The following is a 12,428-nucleotide window of genomic DNA, read 5'->3' as shown; positions in this document are numbered from 1 at the left end:
ATTCCAGCCATCATGCTCATTTCTCTGTGTTTTTTAGCTGTACTTGGACACTAGTTGGTTGCTAAAATAATAATTGGCATGGCTCTTTTCTGAAGTATTAAAATTGGTGCAATTGGAATTGCTTTGAAAATATGTTCATAATAACACTTTCTGTGCCTTTCACCTTGTTGAGCGTATTTTTTCTCTCTGTTTTAGAGGAGAAACCTTTCTTTTCTTTACCCTTTTCCAGCTGCTGCTTTGCTTTGAACATCTTTTACCCCCAGTGCTTATTAACCTCTAACCCTGCCCTGCCTTGCATCTGTCTGTTCTCCCAGATCCAGAGTCTAAGGACAGAGAAGTTACCCGTCGCTTTTCCCTAGCCTCCTCCATCAGCACCACAGCCAATGCTTCTGCTGTCACCAAAGGTACTGTCCTGCTGCTTGCTTAGCTCCCCCCCTCCCTGCCTGCTGCCTGGCACATTCACTGCCAAATGCTGCTCAGAGGGAGCACCTCAGGCTCAGTTTTTACTGAGCAGGAGGTTCCAGTAGAAGAAGAGTGAGCACCAGAGTAACACGTGCAGGGAGGCAGGCCAGGACATTTTGAATGTGTATTGAGGTGTGCTGTCAGCGCACAGAGTGACTCTTCGCAGTTTCTCCACTGTAGGCTTCAAAAAGTGTTGCTGGTGTCCATGGAAATTGGATTAATTTTTGGCTGATGTGGGGTTAGGTTTCCACTAGCACTGTGGGCACATATGCCTGCATATCAGGGATAATTTTGATAACAGAACATATGGTCTTACATGGAATTCTGAATATACTACCTTTTGGCAGCTCCTGGAATGGACTGGAGGAACTGATTTCCAAGGTTAAGATTTTCAGGGCAATTCAAAAAAATCAAAATAGAAGGAAAAATGGCAGAATTAATTTGGATAAAAATCTTTGCTCTGTAGTTGTCAGGAAGAAAGTTGCTCAGTATCTGTTGCCTTCTCAACAGCTGTGAAGGATATGAGCTACATCCTTGGCTCCAAGGAGGCTGGCAGGGAATGAGGGCATGGTGGGGTTCGTGGGCAGAGGAAGGATGTGATAGTCTCACTACCTACAAATGTTTCTTTGACAGCACCTTTAGACCACAGCACCAGAACATCCTCACATGGAAGTGACGGGCATAGCACATGAGAAGAGGTTATTACAGCTTTTTGCCCTCAGCAACAACTCAGAAATACACGATCAGTTGCTAAATTATGGGAAGACTGAGTCATTTCCTAATGATTCTTTTCAAAGCTGAGGAACATAATGAAGCACATATCTACAAAGAAAATGGGCAACCAAGGGTTGTTCTTTAGTGTGGTGTATCAAAGACATCATGTGTGAATTGCAATGAAAGTTAAAATTTGTTACAGTTTAATATCAAAAAGTCCTATCCTAGACTCCTGTCTGCCAAAAGACTGTTGGCAATCTCTTGGGATACTGAGAAAGCCACTTCTGCAATGATTTTCAAAGCTAGAAAACAGAATCAATGCTTTTCAATTAAGTGTTTTAGTTACAGCATCTACTTAAAGAAAATTTTCAGATGACAGAAGAACTGAAGCCTGAGTCTTGTCTCAGCATCAGCCCAGATGCAGACCTAGCCAGGGTGCTGTGGTCATCACTTCTGGCCACAGCTGCTGCTGTGTCTGATCCTCACTCCTGGCAGTTCAGCTCCCCCCACATCTGCAGTCGGGGCACAGGAGAGGGGCTGCGCACGGACCTGTGGCTGGTGTCCCCCTCTTCTGAGGGTCAGAAATGTTGGCTTTGAGGGCTGTGCCCTGCCAGGCTCAGGGCTGCAGGCGGGGACTGCGGGTCTGCTGCCTTAGTGCCATCTCCTGGGCAAAAGTGAGAGGCAACGTCTGTGAGACCTCAAGGGAAGCAGATTCTTTTGCTGTGATGTCTCAATGTCTTTTGACAAAAGGGTTTCTTCCCTATCCACTTCACAGAAGTGTGTATCTCCACCACCCAGAACCCAGGGGTTGGTCATTCTTCTGGGTGAAATTGCAAATGTTAGGTAGGTAGTGTTTTCAGGTGGTAGGAAAGCAAGTTTCTCCTTTAACAATATTTACAGCCTTGTGACTCTATAAACTCCACACAGGTCCCCTTGTTCCTGCAGTTAAAGTCAAGAGACATGAAATAAAGAGTGACCCAACTCCCCTGGGGTTTGAAGGTAGGAGTATTTCCATCCTGCATGAAAACCTCGTTTGATATTATTCACTGAATTCACATCTCATCACAGCTGGTGGGTGACACTGGAGTTCATTAGGGGGTTGGGTTCAGTTTATCTGCATAACTGGGATAAAGACAGCTTGTTACTCCCTTGCCTGTCCCCTGCACTCATATTCACCTAGGCATGGGCCTGAATTAAACGCCCAGTTCCCTGCCTGTTTTGGGAAGTAAAGCTCTAGGCTGTCACCTGGATCTGGATTTTCTGCCTGGCTCTGCCTCCCTCCATAGGGAGCAGCAGCAGGGAGTCAAGGGGCTCCTTTTCACCTTCACCTGCAGTCTGGCCACTTGCATCCCTCTTCCCTTTGGTGTCTATTCTTAATGAGAGAAGCAGGAGTCATGTGCATGAAGCCTCCCACAGGGGAGGCTAGACTGTGCATTAATAGCCATTTCAAGTGCAGTGTTTTATTTCAGACAAGCAGAATTTCCACCAGTTTTTTGCAGCAGATTCATAAATTACTGTTTAATAAACAGTACCAAAGAGTTAAATTGGGATGCTGTCCTCAGCCACTGGAAGATCACCAGCTTCCATTGTCAGCCTTCCCCTGACTGTTTGCCTTAGGGGGACACAAGGATCCAGGTACCTCTGCTGTAAGACAGGCAGGAGAAAGATGTGGGCTGAGGATTCCTTTCATTGTGTTGTTCTGCACAAAACCTTGGTAGGAAGAGCCAGTGAACAGGTCAGTGATGGAACTGGTGAAATATCAGAGCTATCTCCTATGGCACTCCCAGCAGAAGAGGAACAGAGAAGTTGTAAGAAACAATTCAGAGACAGCAGAAGTCGTTTTGCTGCTTGCAGAATATTTCCTTTTGCCAGTGAACCCTGGCACTATGTTTAGAACCATCCTGGCACCCAGCAGCACCCAAAGTGTGGGGTTTATGCCTTGTTTCCCTCACTGACAGATGCCCTGATCTCAGCATCCCCTGTGGCTGCAGGGGCAGGGGGGATTTCAAGGTGCAGGAACTATCTGCAGCATAGAACTGACTTACTCCTCACAGGTTAAAAACAAGGTACTGCTGCACAGCATCCCTCACCAGACTGAGTATCTCTAAGTAGGAAACAATGGACATTATCACCCCTTTGCCAGAAGATATTGCTGCTACTGACAGGGCTCTGAGTGAGGTAATAACACAAGGGATTTCTTCCCCCCCCCAATTCTGTTGCATTCATCGAGGGTGAAATCATTAATTTCTGGTCTCCCTGGTCCCCTTTTGCTGCTGAATGGATTAGGATCAAAACCATAAATTATCACCTACAAAATGATTTTAAAAGCTGCAAGGAAAATATATTAAAAATGGGCAAGGAAGCTGTAATGAAATAGAACAATGCACTGTTCACTCAGCAATTGTCTTCCTTAATTAACATCAATACTTCTGTTTGATTCATTGCGCTGTTCTCTGTCCTTCTCAGACTTACAGTTTTTCTGTGGAATGCTGCTGTCCTTTCACTCATTTGTGCTGGTCATGTGTCTCCTCTTTTATAACTGTTGGACCCCAGTCCACCTGTTTGTTAAAGAGACTGTCAGTTGCAGAGGTGATGCAGGAATTCACTTTGTACTGGTTGTCTGGTCACTGTTTCACCTTGAAGACACAAATTGTACTTCCTGTCACAGATGCTTTTGAGAACACCATTTTGGCCCAGACTAAATGTAATGCCGGTCCCACCACGAGATCCGTACCTAGATCTGCTTCACAGACAGGTAAACAAAATTAAAGTATTTGTAAACTCAATTTGAGAATGCAAACTAAATTTATGATAATATTTACTTTCTTTATTATAAGGAGAGTTTTCTCTTTTGGTGAATATTATTTCCCACCAAAACAATGCAAGAAAAAGCTTGAATCATTAGCTTAGAAACAATACCCTAGATTCTGGTTTTCTGAGGTCAGGCTGAAAATAATTATTTTAATTGAAAGCAAGAGAGCTCAGAATTTGATCTGTCTTATTTTATAAGAATTAAGCATGAGAAACAAGCTGTTTCTTAGTCTCTGAAATTAGAATAAGGATTTGTATGGAAGAGGGAGGCTGATGCATGCATTTGTAAGGATTCTTGATGGTGAGGTTTCTAACAGGGGCAAAAGACTGTGGAAGCTTTGTCTAATGGAGTAGAGGGATATCTTTTTCTCTTGGTGTTTGTAGTCCAGCCTGTGAATTTGAGCTAAAATTGCAGTAGCAGTTTGAAGTTAATTAGAATCAATGTATTCTTGTATGTTTAGACCTCTGCTAATATAGCTGATGTGAATAAACTGGTACAGGACAGTGTCACTTCAGAGGCTGCTTTACATCTTTAAAAGCACAGATGACCAGACCATACCTGTGGAGGGATAGCTGGGGATGCAGCTGTGCTGGAAGAAGGTCCCCTTGTCCCTTGGAACTGGGTTGCAGTTGTTGGAGCAGACAGTCCCTGGGTGGCAGAAGGGGCTGCAGAGCTTCATGAGCATTAGTTGCACCAACCAGTGCTTATAGCAGGGAGGGTGTGCATGGGGAGGGATTAAATAAACCAATTAATAAACTTATTTCTCCCAGATAAGGTCACTTTTCTGTTTACTGCCTGAACTGCCTGGCTTGGGTTTTGTACTGCCTCAGGCCAGGGTTTGGTGTGGGTTGAGAGTGCTGGGATGTGCATAATCCCACTGTGAGAGCATCTGTCTCCATGCCTTGAGGTCAGAGCAATGGCCCACAGGATGTAAAGAACTTGGTTCAGCATCTGCTCAGCCCAAGTCCCTGTGAATCAGCTCATGCCCAGCAGGTACACTAATTTGGAAGGCACATGGTTGGTAAATTGACTGACTCTATTCAGCTTGTATCTGTCAGGGCTACAGAACTATTTGGTAGATGCAAGGTCTGTTGTTTCCTCTGAGCTGGACTGTAGTCATCCCCATCCACACCAGAAAAGGGACAGGCATCAAGTGCAGGAAAGTGCAGATGATGGTTGCCACCTGCACAAAAGAGCCTGAGCTACTTTTGCACCATGGGAGCCTCAGGCAGACTGGTCTCATAAGGCTCAGCCTTAGTTTCCCTCAGGACACATCCTATGGACATGCCTTTTTGGGTGAAGAGAGTCTGGCTGTTGAGCTTGGGCTGGAAATCTCTCACTGAGTCCATTCCACTGGGTTGGGGGGGTTCTAGTACAAATCATGCAGTAAGACAGGTAACAGCACAAATGTGACTGAGATCTCTCCTCACCCCCTGGTTGTCTTTGTGCCTTCCTGTTTACTCTGTCCCTTCCCTGCACTTGCAGCCTGCTCCAAGGTACAATCTTGTAAATTGCTCAGGTGGTAATATCACCTTGGGGTGAGATGGAGATAAGAAGTCAACCAAAATTCCATGGCTTTGTACTTAAACATGTGGACGTAAGCTGGAAACTAAATCATCATGGCCCTCTGAAATTCATGTCAGCACAAGTTATCATTTGCTCTGCAGGAAGATTCCTGGTCCTTGTTTTTTGTACCTCCTGAGCTGAAGGGATTGAGCAATGCTGAGCACTGGCAGTATCCATGGGTGTGAGCACTGCAGCCACACATGCTGCTCTCACACCAGGGACAGCGAGTGGTGCAGGCTTTTAGAGACAAAATAATGGCTGTGACATAATTTTATGGCAAAACCATGGAATAAGCTATAAAAAAGTACCAGCAATTTGGTAAGTGGAAGAGCGGGAAGTGAACCTGTGACATTTATTCTACAGACTGATTCTCAAAGAGGCTAATGTCTGATAGCTAACTCTTTCTGGTTTATGTCTTTTGAAAAGGTTGGCCCAGCAGACAAATGCCTTCTCTAGACACATTTGAAGATTTTGAAGCCATCCCTTCCAGCATGGATGAACTCTCCAACTCTTCTGATTTGGAGGAAGAGACCAACCCTAACAATGTAATTGCCTTTTAAAATTACACTGCCCCTTCCCAGCACAACTTCTTCCTCTCTAAGGATCACAATGTAACCTGCAAAGTTTAAATCCATGGATGTGTGGGAACACAGAAGATGCAAATTTGATCTGGGGTGTTGGAAGATTATTACAAGACTTTTGTTGATCAGGATGAGGATCATAAAAAGTCACCCATACTTGTAGGCTGTCACTTTGTCTGCTACAAAAGTGAGGGAAAACTCTGAGTCTTTAAAAAAGTAATTTCAGACTTTTCCAGATAACTTCACCTGGTGTCACAAACCCTGAAGTCTGAATGCAGAGAACAGGTCTATCCAAATTTTGAATAATATTTAACCTGGGCATGATAAATCACAATTGCCTACAGAAGAAATATCTGCCAGCTTGAAATGCCTAATTCCGTATTTAACTAAAACCTCTTGCACAGTGTTCTATCATCCATAGTGATTGTTTCTGGTGCCTTGTTTCATTCATTTTAGGGGAGCAATCTCTTCCGGGTCGAAGGCAGTTTTGACAGCTGTTTCCCAGATTCTCTTTCTCTCGAGGATGGAGATTTAGTGCAGTTTGTGCAGGAAGGAGAGAATGGTCAATGGTGAGTATGGCAGAGAGACAGAACTGGACAGCTGGGACAGCCAGAACCTCTGGAAAAGATGGAAATATAGGTTGGATATTAGGGAACAGTTTTTTTATGGAAAGAGTGATAAAGTTCTGGAATGGTCTGCCCAGGGAGGTGGTGGAGTGACCATCCATGGATGTGTTTTAAAAAACACTGGATGTGGCACTGAGTGCATGGTTTAGTTGAGGTGCTGGGGCATGGGTTGGACTCGATGATCTTGAAGGCCTCTTCCAACCTGGTCATTCTGTGATTCTGTATGGATACCTGTAGGACTGCCCTGGGTCCTCTGCCTTCTTCCTTAGTTCAGGAAATAATAGCCCAACAAGCACCTCTAAGACACACAACCCAAGGAGGGTCAAAGTAGGAAAATTCACTGACTGTTCTCTGAGTTTCAGGTTAGTGAAGAAATTGGTCTCTGAGAAAAGCGACTGGGTTCCCTCCAGCATATTGCAGCCAGCAGAGGGGGACAGTAACAACATAATTAAGAGCAGCAATGCAGGTAATAGAGATAATGTGTTATTGGTATGTTTGTTTTCTTCTCCATACTGAAAAAGAATGTGATAGCAAAAAAAAACGTGATAAAAAGTGCACTTCTGTATTGAAGTACTCACCTGAGTGCATGTCTGTGCTGCAGCCTCTGGTGACATGGCTGAGCTAACCTGAAATTTGGTGCTTGGTTGCCAGAGCTAGTCAGGCACAGCAGCTTTCCTTGGCCTGGCTTAATTGTTTTCCCTTTTCTGAGCAGAACTTGAATCTCCCATCCAACTTCTATGGCTCCCGGTACCCAGGCTGGGTGCTTTACAGGGAGCCCAAGTGTCTCATACATGGGGTGTGCCTGCAGGACAGCTTTGATCCTGGCATGGATAGACTTTGGATGGAGACCAGCATCAGGGCTGTGCTTCTGGCCTAGGTTTGAAAACATTAAAATTTCATGAACCATTACTGCCTTCATCATATTTCACAGCTGGCTCCAAAAGCTGCAGGAAGGGCTGCTCTGGCAAGATTTCAGCCAAATCAGCACTAAAAGTCATCCAGCCACAGCTTTGGTTCTGACCTAACACCCAAACAGGTTGCACTGGAAAAGCTGAATCTGAGCAACTCTGCAGATCAGAGGTTTACAATTCAGACTAATATTTGTCCATCCTTAAATATAATTTACCAAATGTGTCCTGCTTTTCTTCTGGTAGCAGAAGAAAGCAAAATCTGGCACAGCTGTTCCCTGGGAATCTGTGATGGAGAGCTACCAGCACTTTATTCTGACTTACTGATCTCTTTTAATCTTTTTGGTCAGTTTGTTTAAGTGGAGGAAATCCTTTTTCAACCTCAGGATTCTTTACTGTGGTGTAAAGGGAATTTGGTAATTGCTGCTCCTTCACCTCCACAGCAGGTCAGTCCTCTCCTCACCTGCCCAACTATGGCTCTCATTTCACTGGCATATCCAGGGCTTCAAAATAAAAACAAAGCCAGGCACACATTACAGTTACACGCCAAAAGAGCCTCCCTTGCCTTTTGTGAAGGAATTAGAAGAGCAGTGGAACTGTGATTTTATGTTTTATTTTATTCCAGGCTTTTAAGAAAGAACTTCAAGACTGTAGATGAAAAATCCTGTAGACACATTGTAGTGACAATGCCCATGTCCTCCTTTTCAGACACGTACAACGATTCCTGCAGCACAGCCTCAGCAGAGTCGGACACGAAGGAAAGTGAGGTGGCCAAAAGCTTCCCAGCAGAACAGAGGGCTGGCAGCTGAACAGCAGGACCAGCCTTCCTCAGGACCTCGTCCACCTGTCTTTATCTTGGGTGGACATGGGATCAAAGTTGCCTTTCTCACAAGCTCTGAGGTTCATAATTCACTAAAATTTTGTCAACATGAACAGATGAGAACTGTGCTGTCCACCTGGCAAGCTGGGAAAAACAAACTTGAAAGGAGCATTAAACATCCAGAAAACATCAAACCTATCTTCAGTATTAGAGGAGAAAAATGCTTCTTGCATTGATTATCAAACTGTTTCAGAAGATGTGGCCTAAATTAGGTCGACAGCAGAGCTGAAGAGTCTCTATGCACGCACCTTTTGGCAACTTTGCTTGAGCACCACATCACTGCAGAGGGGCACGTGGTGGTTACGAGTCCTTGCTCCACCCTGGGGTCACCTGGAGGTTTTTCCATTTGCTTGCCTCTGGCTGTGCCTTCCCTGTCCTCCTTAATTCCAGCTGATACATCATCACAAATGTGCCCTTTTTGCTGTCAGTCAACACCAAAAACACACCACTTGAGGGTGGCTGTGGAAAGGAGACTTCTGGCTGGGACCATCAGAGAGGCTCCGTGCAGCAGTGCCATGGCCCAGGAAGGCCCTGCTGCACACAGCATTCCACACCTGGCATGCTGCAGGTGGCAGCTCCTGCCTGGGAGGCGCAGGGCTAAGCAGGGAAGTAAAGACATGTAACAGCTACTGTGACAAAGAACACTCTGAACTCTTTTTACAGTCTGAGTCATTCCTCTGCCCCCTCTACAGTCTCTGGTTGCTGGATCAGAACCCTTTGCATTTGGTGCCGAGAATTCAGTTGAATGCCATTTACTGTCACATGTTCGAGTAGACTGCATGCTTTCCTTGTGTGCTGGGCTATGAGTAGATACATTTCACCCCCATTTGGAATATACTTAAGCATTGCAAATAGGCAGTGAGCATTAGATGCTCCAATGAGTGGATAAAGTGTTGTTGTTAAATACTTCTTTCCAGGATGTTTGATGAAAGGACTGTACCAAATCTCTGCCACATAAGGATGTAATGTATAATATAAAGTGATTACAGATGTTATGATTCCTATAGAAGCCATTAGCTCATTTAGAGCAGCTGTTAAGGCATGAAGGCATTTTGATGGTAATTGGGTCTTAGGTCCCACAAAAGCTGCTAGAACTGGTAAATACTACTAGTAAAGATAAATAGCTAAACTAGCTACTTAAACTAGCTGCTAGTAAAGATAAATATTGACTGAGAGCTGCGAACAGGCAAAGATCAGTCTGGTAAAAATGAGCCCAGAAGAAGCTCAAGAGTGAATGAATGGCTTTCACTCTAAGGGATGTTTTGTTTAACCCTCGGACTAGTGGTGCTTTATGTAAATAAAAAAGGGCACTAAAAGCACTAGAAATGGAGATGAAGCAAACCAAAACCCACTCTACTAAGTGAGCCTGTGAGCAAAGCAGTGGGTGTGTGTGTCATTTCTGCTCTCACCTTCCCAGGGACTCGAATGTTTTCCTTTGTGTCTCAGTGGAGGCTGGTGTTGCAAGTACCTTAGTGTGGGAGTCAGGATAGCTGTGGAGCAGGCAGGTAGTCCTGTTTGAGAAAAAGCCTTGGAGCAGCTAAAGGGTTAGTCAGATTTTTTTTTGCCTGTGAAGAGTTACTGCTTGATTATAAGTTGCAATGTGGTGATCGAATCCCATGGCTTTTCTAACCCTCCATATCTAAACTCTGTGATTTTTGACATTTTCTGTTCAGGACTAAAGGACCTTTCTGGAAGTTTTTTTTGTTCTATACAGGTAGGAGCTTGCCTGTTTGTGTTGGTCATTTACCTCAAAATTGACATGTAGGCTCTCAGGAACACAAATCCTCTTGGTCTACTGTGGTTATCAGCATCTTGCAGGAAGAATTGATTCCTTTCAGTCCCCTAAGGAAAAATGCAGTGACATTTTCTTATAGTGCAATTACTTTATCCTCTCTCTAAAATGAATTCATTCTGGTTTCTCTATTACTTTCAGTAAATTTTGCACAGGGACAGTGCTGCTGTTTACCCCTGCCCTAAGCATAGGAGAGGGAAGGGCTAGGGAGCTTTGTTTGCACATTATGAGTATAGTAACCTTTTGTGTGTGGGAGAGAGAGATAGGCAAGGGTTACCCTGAGTGTATGAAACTGCCAAATTGAAGATTTGTGACATTGCAGATGGATGGAAAGACAAAGGAGCAACCTTCTGGCTTTGCTGATGAGACAAAATTGGGTTTGATGACTTTTTGAGTTTTTTAAATAGTACGCAGGACAGTCTTTTAATTAGTGTATTTCTGTCAAGCAAAGTGATAATTAAGGGAATGACTCTCCGTGTTCAGTCTAGAAGATGATTTGGTAAAGTCCAGCAACCCTAATGTGTGTTAGGGTATGCCTATTCTGTCTGTAGGTCTTTGACACCATCCTATTCAGGGAGATGGACCTAAAAATCATAGTTTTCAAATAAGGATTTCATTTCAGTGTTGTTTGGAGATGCTCTAGTGACCATTTAGAAGTCATTTAAAGGTAATGGTTGTGACTAAGATTTGGCTGTAGAAGACACCAGATCCCAGGTAAATCTGTGCTGCAGCAGCCCTTGCTGCTGGCCCCGTGCCTGGCTCTGCTCCTGGGCCTGGGCTGGCCACACCTGCCCTCCAGGCTGAGGGTTTGCCTGGGCTCTCTTCTCTTTGCTCTGCTGCTCTTCTGTGAAACTTCAGAAACTTCACATCCTCAGAACTGCCCTCGAAAGTGCCCACTCAGGTGCAGGTGGGCTGCAGAGTCCTTCCCTGGCACCAATGGTGAACAGAGGGCAGTTGCACGACACACAAGTCTTGCTTTTAGTAAACCAGGCTAGAATAGAATCAGGCCTGATCCTCTCTTCTCACCTGGAACCCCACCAGGTGGAGAACCAGACCAGTGCTCGTTGTCTTGAACACAATCAGCTGCAGCCAAACCACTTCTGAGCTCTGGCTTTCCTCACCAATGACAGCAAAGCTCTGTGTGTGTCATGTTCTGGTCATGTGTGTGATGAGAAGCCATTTTATTATCTATGATTTTCTTAGAGTCTTGATATTTCAAACAGGATTGGGTATGAGAAAGGCCATGTGCTTCCTTTCCAAAAATACTCAAAGACTTCAAATATATATATGTGTGATTAGAAATATATAAGAATAATAAGAAAAAAGATCCAAAATGTGTATTTCTTCTTGCAGCTGGACTGAAATAGCTGCTAAGATTTCCTCTCCCCAGCTGAGAATTGGTACAGTTTGTTTTCTTACATGATTTCCATGGTGTTGATAATGATGTATTTGTATATTGTGACTGATGAGAGATAATCAGACAGGGAAAGAGCACAGAATTACCTGTCCTTTTTTCCAGTCAACACAGAATGTATGAATTTATTACAAGAAAAAAAGTGTGCAAATGAACTTCCTGTAATTAGGCCATTCTGACCTGTGTAGAACCACACTTTGTTTGAAATTTATAAAAATTATAACTAGTACAAAACCTTGTGGTTGATGTCTCTATATGAAGCAACAAGTAAAATGACATTTTTTTCTATTTGAAATACATGAATTATCAGTAAAGGAACATTATCAGAGCTGAAAAAATTGACATATTTGTCCAATATAAGTTTAATTTGTCCAACACATGTATCAAAAGGCAGAATAGGGTTTTTTCCATTACCTATCTCCCTTAGTCGTGTTCTGAATCACTGGGAACCTGTGCAAAGGTTCACACAGACAGAGAAAGTCATAGATGAATTTATAATAGTTACTCCTGAGATATCTGCATGCCTTTGGCTACCAGTGTTCATTAGGGAGTGCTAACTGATCCAAATACAAGCTGTGGATCATGTAGAAAGGCAAGCAGGTGAAAATGAGAATGTAGAAACACAGTGCAAGTAGAGCAAGATAAACTGGACCTGATTTCATGCAGTATCCAG

General features: G+C 43.9%; 1 protein-coding gene across 7 annotated transcripts in view; it reads left to right on the top strand.

Moving 5' to 3' along the window:
* Window positions 1–11,984, top strand: part of MCF2L2 (MCF.2 cell line derived transforming sequence-like 2) — a 151,903-nt gene extending 139,919 nt beyond the window's left edge. For 6 of the 7 annotated variants that reach the window (XM_030954013.1, XM_030954012.1, XM_030954017.1 and 3 more), the window contains 7 exons: window positions 315–404; window positions 2,104–2,175; window positions 3,845–3,931; window positions 5,981–6,099; window positions 6,592–6,704; window positions 7,124–7,227; window positions 8,378–11,984. In XM_030954013.1, coding sequence (XP_030809873.1) covers window positions 315–404; window positions 2,104–2,175; window positions 3,845–3,931; window positions 5,981–6,099; window positions 6,592–6,704; window positions 7,124–7,227; window positions 8,378–8,478 — 686 coding nt within the window. In that variant the 3' untranslated portion in view covers window positions 8,479–11,984. Of the gene's footprint in view, window positions 1–314; window positions 405–2,103; window positions 2,176–3,844; window positions 3,932–5,980; window positions 6,100–6,591; window positions 6,705–7,123; window positions 7,228–8,294 lie in introns of all 7 variants that reach the window. The other variant, XM_030954014.1, reaches the window with a different exon arrangement.
* The last annotated feature ends 444 nt before the right edge of the window (window positions 11,985–12,428 follow it).

The sequence above is a fragment of the Camarhynchus parvulus genome, chromosome 9 (assembly GCF_901933205.1).
Source record: "Camarhynchus parvulus chromosome 9, STF_HiC, whole genome shotgun sequence".
NCBI classification, from domain to species: domain Eukaryota; kingdom Metazoa; phylum Chordata; class Aves; order Passeriformes; family Thraupidae; genus Camarhynchus; species Camarhynchus parvulus.
This window is presented reverse-complemented; position numbering and strand designations above follow the sequence as displayed.